Source organism: Diadema antillarum, unplaced genomic scaffold, assembly GCF_040938485.1.
Source record: "Diadema antillarum isolate AM-2024a unplaced genomic scaffold, OU_Dant_1.0 seq00002269_RagTag, whole genome shotgun sequence".
In the NCBI taxonomy this organism is placed as follows: Eukaryota; Metazoa; Echinodermata; class Echinoidea; order Diadematoida; family Diadematidae; genus Diadema; species Diadema antillarum.
The window spans coordinates 90,981-104,158 of record NW_027272897.1 but is presented as its reverse complement, the minus strand read 5'-3'; the positions used below and the strand labels follow the sequence as shown (position 1 = coordinate 104,158).

Here is a 13,178-nt window from a genome sequence, read left to right as displayed (position 1 = left end):
AAAATAATTTATGTTGAATTTTCTTTATTCATTCTTTATATCGTTGTACACATGTGACATTACAAGGTATAGTAGTCTTCTCATCCAGCCTCGACTGCATGAGCAGAAACTTCAAAAATTCATAACTTTAGAACGGATTGTCCAATTTTCCTCAAACTCTCACTGATGTGTTCTACTATTGTTGCTGCATTCACTCAACCCACATGCTATAAAGGTGACAAATCTTTGTCTGGCGACTTTTTTGTTGATCAATTATACCAACCCTGATGGAAATCTCTTCAAATTCATAAGTTCTGAAGTCTCCTTTAAGTTTAACCAAAATCTATATATGTAGTTGCCATGGCAACATACCACTTAACACTAATGAAAAGTATTTCAAACCTCTATACATCCCGTTGATCAGTTGTACCTATTCAAATGGAATCTCTTCCAAACTGGAAAATAGCCTCCTGTAACTAATTTCAATCAAAAACCCTCGTTTTGGGTTGCCATGGCAACGCACAAATCAACAATTATATTTGACCCCTGGTTTATACTCTTGGTACCTTCTATATAACGTTCATATCAAATTTTGTGAAAATTGAATCTTCCTACCTGGAGAAATAAACAAAAACATGATTTTTAGAAAAAGTTCATTGACCTTTGACCTTTGACCTTTGGAAAATTCACCCCAAATTCAATCAAAATATTTTACTTGTTCTCAATATTCTTCCTGCCAAGTTTTATCCAGATTGGATATTCCTGACCTGAGAAATAGCCAAAAAACCTATTTCACAAATAAAGGTCATTGACCTTTGACCTCTGACCTCCTTCCCAGCATCAATTTTCTTGGAGCACCCTATTTTTTGAGAAGGTACATCATGAAGTACCTTTGGTGAAAAAATCATGCTTTTGTCCGCCGTGTCACGATAATTTCACTAAGCCACCCCACTATAAGGCTTCAAATGATTTTGACAATTTGTCACCTTGTTCAAGATAGGTCTAACCTTGAAGTGATTAGTTGTGTCAAATCATAGCAAAAGCAGATACATGTAATCTTCGATTTGCTATGAAACAGACTGATTAATATTTCTTTTATTTTTCACCTTTTCTGCAGTACCCCCACAATCTGTCTGACCGCAAAGACACAATTCATGAAACCATCAAAGAGCTTTTGCAAATCGCTCAGAAAGGTGAGTTTTGCCTTAGTAACAGAAACTTCTGAAACCGATGTGCTCCTTCTATCATATTCTGAATGCATACCATGCTTGGTGCATTTCTTTACAGATGCATACCTGCCAACTGTTCAGTTTTAACCCGATTATTAAGATTTTTCACTGAAAGAAAGTGCATTAATTTCAGTGTGTTCTAATTTTTAGAAATATCTGTCAATAGTAAAGTACAGTCAAACCTGTCTATAGCGGCCACCCAAGGGAGACGGAAAAAGTGGCTGTTATAGACAGGAGGCCGCTGTAGACAGGTAATCTAACTTTGTGTGCATTGCTCGCATGTACATGTATCATTGTTATATCCTTACATGTACATGTATGCCCGTACGTATGCACACACCGTGTGTTTCATGCATTTAACCATGCTGGTGTATACGAAATTGTTGCACAGTAGTATGTGTATTGTTGTGAAGAAAGCTTAATACTAGTGCATTATTATGACTGAATGAGGGATGAATGCAGCGATCACTGAATGTAGCCCGCACAGCTACAAAGCAGAAAAACACGCTGAATTTTCGGATCGGCTGCGGCTCCATTGGGTTTTTGGCCGCTGTAGACAGGTTAAGATCTACCGCGGGGAAACAAAATTTGTGGCCGCTGGCCGCGTTTAACAGGTGACCGCTATACACAGGGTCTTTTAAAAGGACTTTTCTCTCGGGGGGGGGGGGGGGGGGGGGGGGGGATTTTTTCAGTGGCCGCTATAGACAGGTGGTCGCTAAGGCAGGTTTGACTGTATATGAAATTTATGAAAGTTCAGATTTTTAAATAATTTTTCTTTGTTGAGATTTTTAAAGTCTCAGGGTTGGCAGATATGCAGATGCAAAACCAACATCTTTGAATATTGAGATATGATCATGTGTTAAGAAGAAATTGTTTTTATGCGAGAAATATCTGCAATTACTGAAGAAAAAGTACTTTGCTTACTTGGGGAACAAGGATGTTGGTTGGCAGTGGCCATTCTGTGATGACCATGATATTCTATTTGTCTAACAACTGGGGAATGGTAAACTTTCAGTTAAATCTGCATTGATAAACTGTTTCATTGTTTTTGATTGGGTAGAGTGTCAGTAATGAACAGATACAGAGCAAGAAGGAATGTTCTTACAGCGAATTTCTTTGTCAGGATTGAACATTCATAGTATTTCAAATCAAATAAGGTGTATATAAGCAATAATTCTGTTTTTATTTCCATCCCAGCTCACTCTGTCACAATCGTCTCCCTGGTTTCCAGTGGCTGCCTCTTCTTGGTGAGTCTAGTCAGCTGACAGTTTCAATACTCTTCTCAAGTTGCCAAAAGTCAAGGTTAACAATTAAAAATTCTTGTTTCACTGGAGTTGGTATAAGGGCAACTAAAAAAAAAATGTCTAAAAAATGCACAACATGTTTGAATTTATTGAGAAACTGTGACTTGAAGACCCTGTAGGGTGAGGTTGGAAAATCAACACCAGAGATATGTTAAACTCAGTTCTGACTTACATCAATATTTGATTAATGCTATGTGACAATTGATGATTTCTTGTCTATTTTACACTTTCAAAAGATCACTTCTTTGATATAACAGAATATCCAGAAATTGAGTGTGTAAAGTGTACAGCCATTTCATGTTTGTTTGTTTTTGTTTGTGTGTTTGTTTTTCAGATGAGAGTTCTGCGGGGTAATGAGGTCAACACAGACCCTTCACCTCTAAAGACTAGAGGTCAGAGATTAAAGGAGGGAAAGAAAAAGAAGGGCAGGAAGGAGGAGAAAGAGGAGGAGGAGGGGGAGAAAGAGGAGAGTGCAGGCAGTGAAGAGCCAACGATGGGACTGATTGATGTGGGGCGAATCACGGGTCTCTACTCAGAGGCATTGGAGGACTTCACCATGCATAGGTTGGTAAAGCTTTGACATAAATCAGCTCAGCAAAAGTACTGGGATAGCAAGACTCGCTGTCATTCATTTATCTGTGTGGTAGGATGTGTGGGGTTGATAACCATGTGCACTTTACTGCTTATAAATCACCTCAGGCGAACCACACAAGCAGGGATTCCCCAAAGTAGATTAAATATAGTCCCTGGATTATACAAATTTCTAGTGCATAAATGCATGTGACACGTTGCATATGCCAACAGATAATCTGACAATGGGCAAGCTGATGCCTGCGTATGCAGGATGCCTGTTTAGCACTTGTTTCACTACATGATTAGATTCAAACCATGGATTTGATGTAGAGTGCATTTATGAATCTGTTCCAAAGGGTCCACATTATTTGCTTCTGTGCAGTGTATTAGAGGTGAATAGAAGAGACAATTGCACAAACACAGCACTTACCTAGTGTTCCTGCAATCCCCCAAAACGAGTCAGTGCATTGTTTTTATGTAAACCCACTGAGGACAGGCTGATTTTGCTACAACACACATTTCCCATAGACCCTTGCCCGAGTACATTCGGGACTCGTCCTCAACGGGCTAAATGGAGAAAAGCCTGTTGCCTGCCTATGTCCACTTTCAGTATTCTGCCATCGCAGGTCAGACCAAAGGTCTGCTCCAGGCCGGTATGTCAGTGACCGGTCTGGCGTTCCCACTGCGGACATCAAACCTCTCTGTACAGCTACTGTGTTGACCTGACTATGTGGTCTGCACTGATAACGTACAGAGACATGTCACTGCCATGTTGCCAAACATTTAGCAAGGAACATGTAGCTCTTTTATTTCCATTGTAAATGATTAGACGACAGCAACTGAGGAAAAAGGAAGATCAATAAGATGGAGACATTTTTTGTTTTATTTGTAGCATCCTGGCTTCACTCATGAGTTGTAATTTATAAAAATATTTTTACTGTCTGTACTTCTGAACTAACGAGGTGCAGCACCAGTTAAGTCGTTATTGAAATCACAAAAATATGTCATTCAATTGGTTGTGTCATCTTTTATTCCATCTTGCACCTCTTTTCCCAACATATTTCTATCATCTCAGTTCATGTTCATGCCCTGATTTCTCAAGTAGTAACCACTTGTATCTTTATCCTATTTTCTTCATATTACAGGGCTACATGTCTACACCCTAATCTCTTCACAGACTTGATTGACAGATTTCCAGTAAGTATTTATGTATGAGATAGTTGCTTGTCATTATTTCAAGTTACAGAAATGTGAAATAGAGACAGAGGAATGTGATAGAGAGACTGAGACTTTGGTCAGTAGAAAACGCAATGAACTATGAAGAACTAGCAGCTGACTGTGAAGTAATCTATGGTTAGGTACTGTATAGGAGAGCCTGTTTGAGCATGACAATGTACATGTACCCATGATATTTGAAACTTTGTTTAAAAGTTAAAGGACAAAGAATGTGAGATTTTGATTAAGAAAATCATATATAAAAAGGTGTCAAAGCAGAGGGAAATGTCTCCTGAAACAGATTTTTAGTGTGACTGTCTACTTGCTATCTCTTCCTCATTCTGTCTCTGTGTTTGCATTATTATTGTTACAATTTCTGTGTTTTTCTTCCACCTTTTTTCATTCTGCAGGCCTTGTCATGGCACCTTTCAGATGCACTCACAACATCTGTCCAGAATGGAGTTCAGCTCTATAGAAGGGTGAGGACTGGATGCACATCAGTTGCACCTTCATAAAGCAGCTGACTTCCCTGCCTCCCAGTAGATTCTTGTACACATCCATTTAATATCACTGAGACAGTGGGAACCTGTGAAGTCCTTCCCCCCCCCCCCCCCAAAAAAAAAAAAAAAAAAACCAAACAAACAAACAAACAAACAAACAAACAAATTGCATTTTTACAACTGATGTTTAGGAAAGAAAAGAAGTGTTATCTATCAGTTATGGTGTAAAGGATGGGTAGCTTTTGTCTGTGGTGTAATTCTAGCCTATACCATAAGATATACAGAATGTGGCAGCATTCAGTTGGGGAAAAAAAGTGAAATTGTAATGGCAGCGCATGGAGACTCAGAGCCATTTTGGGATGAGATCTAAATGCTCGGACACCTTGACAGGAGACAACACATCATTAAATGTCTTTTTTACTCTAAGATATTTTTTCTCCTTTTTCCATACGCATGGAGACAAAGGATATCCTATTTGTCAGTATGTCTTATAACAGACACTCCAGTGTTTTTGTTGTTTGTGAGATACTGCTTTGTGTTTGTGATGTGGTTATATTTAACACTTTCTCAACCTTTCTGAATTCGATTATTTTTTAAATCCTACAGACACAAGCGTGTCGGATGCTGTCTCTCTTACTGAGCAAGAGACCCTATGCTGTGAGTATTTTAATCTTACATGCCTTCATGAGTTTTACTTCTGTTTCATTACAAATTGTTACACCTTATTGTGATCAATTCTTTCGTTAGTTGCAGACTGTATGCACAGTATGCACTGTATTCACTCTGGAAATGGGTATCCATAAGCATCCTCTGTATCTTGAATGTCATCATGCTGGTTAGACACACTAGTGGAAGTAGATAGGATTGCCAGAGAATTGCTGGAAGATGCCAGAAAATGGGAGTCTTATTAACATGAGAGAATAATTAGTCTTTATTTACATCCACAAAGGGCAATTTATCAGTCAGTTGCAATAAAAAAAAAACAACTTCAAGCAAGAGTCATTAATTTGAATGAGAGTTGTGAGTTTACAGTCTTGCAAGATGTCTCGTGCCAGTGGCATTACTCCATGTTCATACATGGAGATGACTCTTTCTGTGTTGTTGTTGTTCTCTGATTTCCAGGGCAACCTTGCTACCTGGCCAAAGGTCAGTGAGCACATCCTGTCCGTCTTGACCCTCATCCTGCAAGGCGTGCTGGGAGAAGGGTCAGAGTTCAAGGCAAAGTCTGTGGTTCAACTCTTGCACACTGTACAACAATGCGCCTCACTTGGACACCACATCTCAAAGGTAATGATGGTGGTGAATGAATAACCTTTTTCCTCGTACATCTTCACAGGTGTGTACAGTGAAAGCTAGCATAAATTGTATGTGTATACAAGGCACAATTCAGAACGTCGGTAAATATAAAGCAAATGACTCTATTCCCTGTCTCTTGACAGCTGTGTAAAGTGTGAGATGTCGTGAATATATGTGTATACAGTGTGCAGTTCAGGAGGGTGCCAAATGTTGTGAAGAAAATAAATGTGTAGAAATGGTTACATGTACAATTTTCAGGACATTGTTAAACATGGTAAAGAATATGTGCAGAACATATTGCACATGAATGATCAAAATTGTGTCTTGCATTATTATCAATGGTGCATTTTTTTTGTTGACTATAAGTTTATATGAATGAGCCTGAGGGCACATTTACAGTAGCTTGTAAAATCAGGATGTAATCTGGTCAGATACATTGTAGTGTGTTGATTGACTGGAGCTTGGACATTGCTCCATCACCTCGCAGGTCAGACCAAAGGTCTGCTCCAGGCCAGTATGTCAATGACCGGTCCGGCGTTCCCACTGCGGACATCAAACCTATCTGTACAGCTACTGTGTTGACCTGACCACGTGGTCTGCACTGATAACGTACAGAGACATGTCACTGCCGTGTAACCAAATATGAATACCCTGCACTGATAAATCATCAAGTGACACCTGTGCAGAGTAGTAAGGGCAAACATAAGAGAAAAATAAACAATGCCTTTTTTGCAGGGTACGTCAGTTGAAATTATATTAATGTAGTTACTGGACTTTGCTATGTTAGGCAAAGAATGTTTTGTTGTTCAGCTTCTCCTTATTGTTGTGTAGCAGGAGTGGTAGAAGTGGTGGTGGTGGTAGTAGTAGTAGTAGTAGTAGCAGTAGCAGCTTTATCGCAAATAAGGTCACAATGAACAGACCAGAAAGTTTGCAGTTAAAATCCTCTCAAATGTGGTAAAGGGGAACCTCGTTATAACCTAAGAACCTAAAAACTGACAATTACCGTGTTATATCAGGTTTATCTCTTAGTCAGGGTACAAGAACCAAGAAATATTTAGAGCTGGGACCTGTGCAATCTCTTTGTATTTTTTATTATTTTTTTAATGTGACCACTGTATAGATAGGCTCCACCATACAAGATTCAGTGCAAGTGTCTCTAAGTGGATGCTCTTCTCTCCTATTTTGGAGAATATGTGCCGATACCAGAGAGCACTGCAAAGAGATTTTCACCAGAAGCCTAAAAGACGTATTCATGTACTTGATCTCACATCCATCCAGACACCAGATTTCACGAGCATCTCGGCCGTCTTGGAGACCCTCAAGGAGAGACAAGAGGTGAAGAGGTCAGGAGAACTCCGGTCAGCCCTGGCCGCAGCAGTATCGGCCATCTCCAACAGGTTAGTGGTCAGCTGGCCGAGTAGGTGGTTGTCACATCTCACTAGCACTAGTTTGAGATATGCACTGGTGATTATCACCCTATTTTTTCCCTGCTTACCTGTGATGAGCTGGGTGCTGTTCGTGATTTATTGCAGATACAGTAATTTTTTGTTTTTAGCTCACCTGAGCCAAAGACACATGTTTGTAGGGCCCCGGGAGACTTCTTGTTTATTTTATGCCCTGTATCCTTCAGTGGCATTACCTGCGGTGTGCGCCAATATTGAATATGTCCTGAAGCTCAGAGGACCAAGATCCCTGTTATTGTTGTTCTAGTTTGGCTTTTACTGTTCTTCACCAAGTCTTTTCATATCTCAAACCAAATTTGATCGATTCTGAAGGACTTACGAAGTTTATCTGATGTAGAGAGCCAGGCGTTTTAAAGTTTTGATTCTCCTACCTGTTTCTTTGTTCATCAGACAGCAACAGAGCCTCTGAAAGTTCAGTTCTGCCACATTGAGATATTCAAGTAATACAATGTATGTATGCAAGATGAACCATCCGCTGCTATTTGAGACAGTTAGAAAAAATGTGGAGATCATCTTGCTTTGCATTTCGTATTTGATCATTAATGTTCAAACAGTCAGGAGTTATTTTGATGATGCAGTCGAATATAGTCTGAGTAGCAACTATGCTTGGCAATTATGTTAGAATTCAACTTCTTGCACCCTCTCATGAGTAATTTGGTTCATATCCAATTTTCGTTCCATCACACGCAGTTCCGAGACCACAAGGAAGGGGAAGAAGAGGAGGAAAAAGTCCAGGAAGAGGCGACGAAGCCTCTCTACCTCATCACAATCATAGATCAAAGACTAGTTCCTTGATGCAAGATAGCAGTAGTAATAATAACTCTATATTCCAAATATTTTAGCCTTAATTTTATTGCAAGATCAGAGACAAAGATATTTATAGGTGTCTTATTGATATCCTAGTGAAAGTTAAAGTCTACATGATGGATTGCAACTTTTTTATGTCATCAGTAAAATGAGTGAAATGTGTCAGTGAAAATGTGAGTGATATTGGCAAATAAAAAGAAAGAGTGGATTTTATATTCATTACTCTTCCAACATTGCATATTCTTGGTACCTCAATAAAGCTGTTATTAGTCATATATATATATATATATAATGCAGCTCATAATCCTATAACTCCCTCTTGTCACCTCTTCCAATGATTTTTCTCAAAGGACACATGTGTACCAAAGATAAAAAGATGCCAATCATTTCTGGAAACAGAAGAAATGAATACCTTCGCACAAACACTTGATAATGCATTGTTAGACATTGGGTGCATTCGAGCCCTCTTCTAAAACGTACTGTACCGTACTGTACCGTACCATACCCACGCCAGAGGAGCACTCAAACGCTCCTAAAGTGTACTGTACTATAATGTGCCAAAAGTGGACCACTTCCCGATAAGCTCCAAAAGCGTACCACAACCAAACCAGAAATTGGCATGAGAATAATTTGTATAACACACACATACATCGTAATACAAAGAGTTTATTCCTGTGTTTGGTACATCTACAAGTAGCATAAGCGCACCAGGTGAATGACCCTGTTGCTACAAAATGTGTGACCCACCACCCCCTAAAAATAACTCGTGAGGTACTGTAAAAGTGGATATTTTCGCGCGATTAATTTTTCGCGCTTGGCCAGGTAAGAAGAGTTTCGCGTGTTTTTAATTCCGCGGAATCAAGACATCACGCACAGGAACATATGGCAAGCAAAAATATTCGTGTGCTTTTATTTTCGCGCTAGTTTCTGGTTGCACGAAATGCGCGAAAATTTCCACTTTTACAGTAAGCTTTCTCCACAGAGCACTTGAACTCTCCAAATCTGGTACATTATTGTACATTCCACATTTTGGGATAAGTTTGCTTTGGTTCGCCTTTGAACGCTCGAACGAGGCCATGTAGGCCCTACAGTGTAGAACAAGTGAAGAATATGCCATCAGTAAAGACGTGTTGTACAGTGCACTCCCGTTAAAACAAACATGGTTATAACAAAATTCTTGTTACAATGAAGTAAAAATTCAGCCTGCAACATTATCCACTCTATTAATTTTTATTGTTTATGTGTTCGATTATAATGAAATTTCTATACAACAAAAGAAAACCGCTAGTCCCAAAGACTTTGTTATAACAGGAGTCCACTGTAAATCTATGATAGCTACATGGAGATCCCTGTCTTGCACTAATTTTCAAAATTCAAGAGTAGAAATTCTATAACTGCTACGTGTACCAGTAATCCCATGTCACTCAAATTCTGTTTGAGCTGTCACTTTTGCCTTGTCATCTGTTTAAATTCTTCCTCTCTGACGGGTCAACTAATGAAAGAGACATCCTTTTAGGAGAGATATTGATAGGCTACATCCATAGAGGAGTGTACATGTACTTAACTCTGTATTCCTTTTATGTGTCATTGCACACACTCAACTACATATGTATGATGATTTTATAAGTTGATGGAGATTTTATCTAGTGGAATCTTTTTATATAGAGGTCAGCTATAATGGAACCATCTCCAAACAGGTTGATTTTGCAGGTCCAAACTCTTCATATTTCCCAGTTATTCGTACCTTGATATAGTGAGAAACCTTATGAAACAAGGTAATTGTTAGGATTTTTAGGTCCTTGTAATTGTTAAGAGGGTCCCCTGTAACTCCTTGTCTCTGTTTTTGTGTGTCATTCAATAAACTGGATCATTCTTATAACATCGAGTAATTTATCAGTTCTCACAATCAGTGGTTTGTCCAACTCCTGATGATGATGTTGGTGATGTTTGATGCGGATCGAGTGAATGCAGCGATATTAGTAGAACACAGGAAAAGTTTGAGGAAAATCGGACAATCTGTTCAAAGGTTATGAATATTAAGTTTCAGTGTCACCATCGCTGGATAACGAGACTACAATAATTTGTGACGTCACTGCAGGACAATGATGTAAAGAAGATATAGAGAGAATTGCAGCATATTATGATTTTTATAATGAATAGTACATATTCTTTTGACTTTTTACTGACACATGTTATGGGCAATATTGTTCCCCCAGCTTTCTAAAGAGTTAAGTCGAGTACTCTTTTTGTTTTGCTGGAAATATGAAAAAAAAAAAAAGAATTATGTTTATAATTTTTGTTGTCCTGCAGATGCCACAAACTGTTGTCTTCTCATTTTGTGTTTGTGGCACTGAAACTTCAAAAATTCATAACTTTTCAATGAATTTCATGGTCCAATTTCCCTCGAACTTTTCACCGATGTTTTCCAGTAGTTATTGCCGCATTCACTGAATCCACATTTATGCAATGTAGTTGGATGAACTTGTCCTCCAAGATGTTTGCTGCCAGCTTCTCTCCAGCTGAAAATGTTCAGGCTTGGTTTTAGGTTCCCAGGGTCTAAAAACTCCTCGACTCGGTAGAAGTTGCCCCAATGCTGATTGGAAGTGGTTGTTTCATGCGTTGAATCATGGGAATTGCTCGTATGTATGCTCACCTGAGATTGGACTTGATAGCCATTCATTTGTATTGTGTAGTCCATCTTTGCACTGAATAATTTCATTATGCCATCTTTTTTTTCTCCAAATGGCCTGTAGTGAAAGTGGGTATTTGTGCTAAGTTTGTGCGCTCAGTTGGGTAAGATTTGTGATTTAAGATGGATGTGTTGTGTTGCATTTTCTGTCATAAGCAAAGACATACATGTACAAACAAACTAAAGATATATATATATATCTATATATATATATATATATATATATATATATATACATGTATATATATATATATATATATATATATATATATATATATATATATATATATATATATATATATATATATATATATATATATATATATATATACACACACACACTATGCATGTATTACACCAACAGAGGGATGACCCTACATAGCGCCGTTATTGTAACAGCGCTCTCTTACAGAGGGGTCCCTTAGATGAGAAATGCAAATACATAATCATTGTAGAATCAAAACATTAAGAAAGTAATACATGTATAACGAGCAAAATATTTTGCATCCTTTTATGCTCGTGCTGGTCCTTGTTGGCATAAATTTCCACTTTCACAGTAAGATTGTCGTTTTTATGCACTTGCTTCCTCCTGGCTTTAATGAAAACACGTGTACATCAAAACGGGACGGTCACCTGACTGATATTTGCACAAAATTGATGCGAAGGTTATGCCTCAAATACACTAGCAATCTGCAAGTCGGATTTTTTTTCCCCTTGTAATCTTACCCTGCAGGCACGAGTTCCTGACATCACGTGAAATCAAAGCAACGCCCAGTACACACACACACCAGCACACACACGCAGACAATCGCACACAACTAAACGACAAAATCAGCTCTTCTTTAGTTCTTGATGTTACCGAGGCGGAAATCTTTTCTTTTGTGGATTAGTGAACATGGTGAAACTGAAAGGAACATTAGATGACCTGGTAGTGGAATTGAAAATACTGAATACCACAAAGATCTATTAAAAAGCCAACACACGCACACACACAAATTCTGTTCAGTACTGTCCTGGATTTTCTCGACGGTTGTCTATGTGCTATCTTGCAGTAAGATGTACGTGGTGCTTTGTGGTGCGTACTCCCGAGCTTTAGTTTCATCCATAGAGTCATTGTGTGTGGAATGACATGCCAAGTGTTCGTTGCCTCATTATTTATAACGGGCGTGGAATAGCCGATGATCACTTTCAAGCATTTCAACAGGGCCGACCAGTGGAGGGGGTGGGAGGGGGGGGGGGGGGCAGTTTATATTTCTGGTGCCACTTCCTAAAACTTCCGCCGGTACCCCTTCCCCCTCCGGTTGCGCCAGCCCCGCTCATCCATAGGCATCTGTCTTGTCTTGCGTACTGGTATATGAAAGAATTCGTGTTGGTCATTCGCACTAAGAGACCTATCGATTGCCAAAAGCAGGCAAGGAGAAAGAAAGGCGAATAAAATGGTGACAGATGCACCAAATGACGGAGGGAAGTTTCAACTTCTCGCGGAGTTCATAATAATAGCACCACCTTTGTAACCCAAAATAAATCCTACATGCCGAGAAATAAACACTTACTATTGCACCTCTACTTCGAGGGCTCAACTCCTGGATCAAGAACGACTTGCGTTTTTCTTTATAATCTATGAACCTTACTTATCTAATTTTAATTTCAAGTGAAAAATTGTAATTTGTTGGTCTGTTGGCATGTTGGCTGCAAAGGAGTTTGTGGTTGGTGAGGAGAGGTATACTGACAGATAGAAATTGCAGTGACATTTTTAATACGACCGAGATTAAAAACGGGAGTATACGTTAGCAAAACATTCAACTCCACTGCCCCGTGGACAAAGATAGCTTGCCTTTCTAACGCTAGTGTCACACACACACACACACACACACACACACACACACACACACCCTCACATACACACACACACGCACGTGCACGCATATATATATATATATATATATATATATATATATATATATATATATATAATATATATATATATATTACATATATATATATGTATATATGTGCATATATACATGTACATATCATACATACATACATGATTATGAAGAGTTATCGCAAAACGAGCTAACTTACTTCATTCTTGTTAAGTTTAAATATTTGTGATAAAGCTG

General features: G+C 38.7%; 1 protein-coding gene across 1 annotated transcript in view; it reads left to right on the top strand.

The window, feature by feature from the left end:
- Positions 1-8,539, top strand: part of LOC139714428 (myb-binding protein 1A-like protein) — a 43,982-nt gene extending 35,443 nt beyond the window's left edge. Inside the window, exons 25-33 of the mRNA XM_071626136.1 lie at positions 1,097-1,172; positions 2,406-2,455; positions 2,847-3,076; positions 4,231-4,282; positions 4,711-4,779; positions 5,407-5,457; positions 5,923-6,087; positions 7,375-7,493; positions 8,250-8,539. Of these exons, the coding sequence (XP_071482237.1) occupies positions 1,097-1,172; positions 2,406-2,455; positions 2,847-3,076; positions 4,231-4,282; positions 4,711-4,779; positions 5,407-5,457; positions 5,923-6,087; positions 7,375-7,493; positions 8,250-8,334 (897 nt within the window). The 3' untranslated portion in view covers positions 8,335-8,539. The remainder of the gene's footprint in view (positions 1-1,096; positions 1,173-2,405; positions 2,456-2,846; positions 3,077-4,230; positions 4,283-4,710; positions 4,780-5,406; positions 5,458-5,922; positions 6,088-7,374; positions 7,494-8,249) is intronic.
- The last annotated feature ends 4,639 nt before the right edge of the window (positions 8,540-13,178 follow it).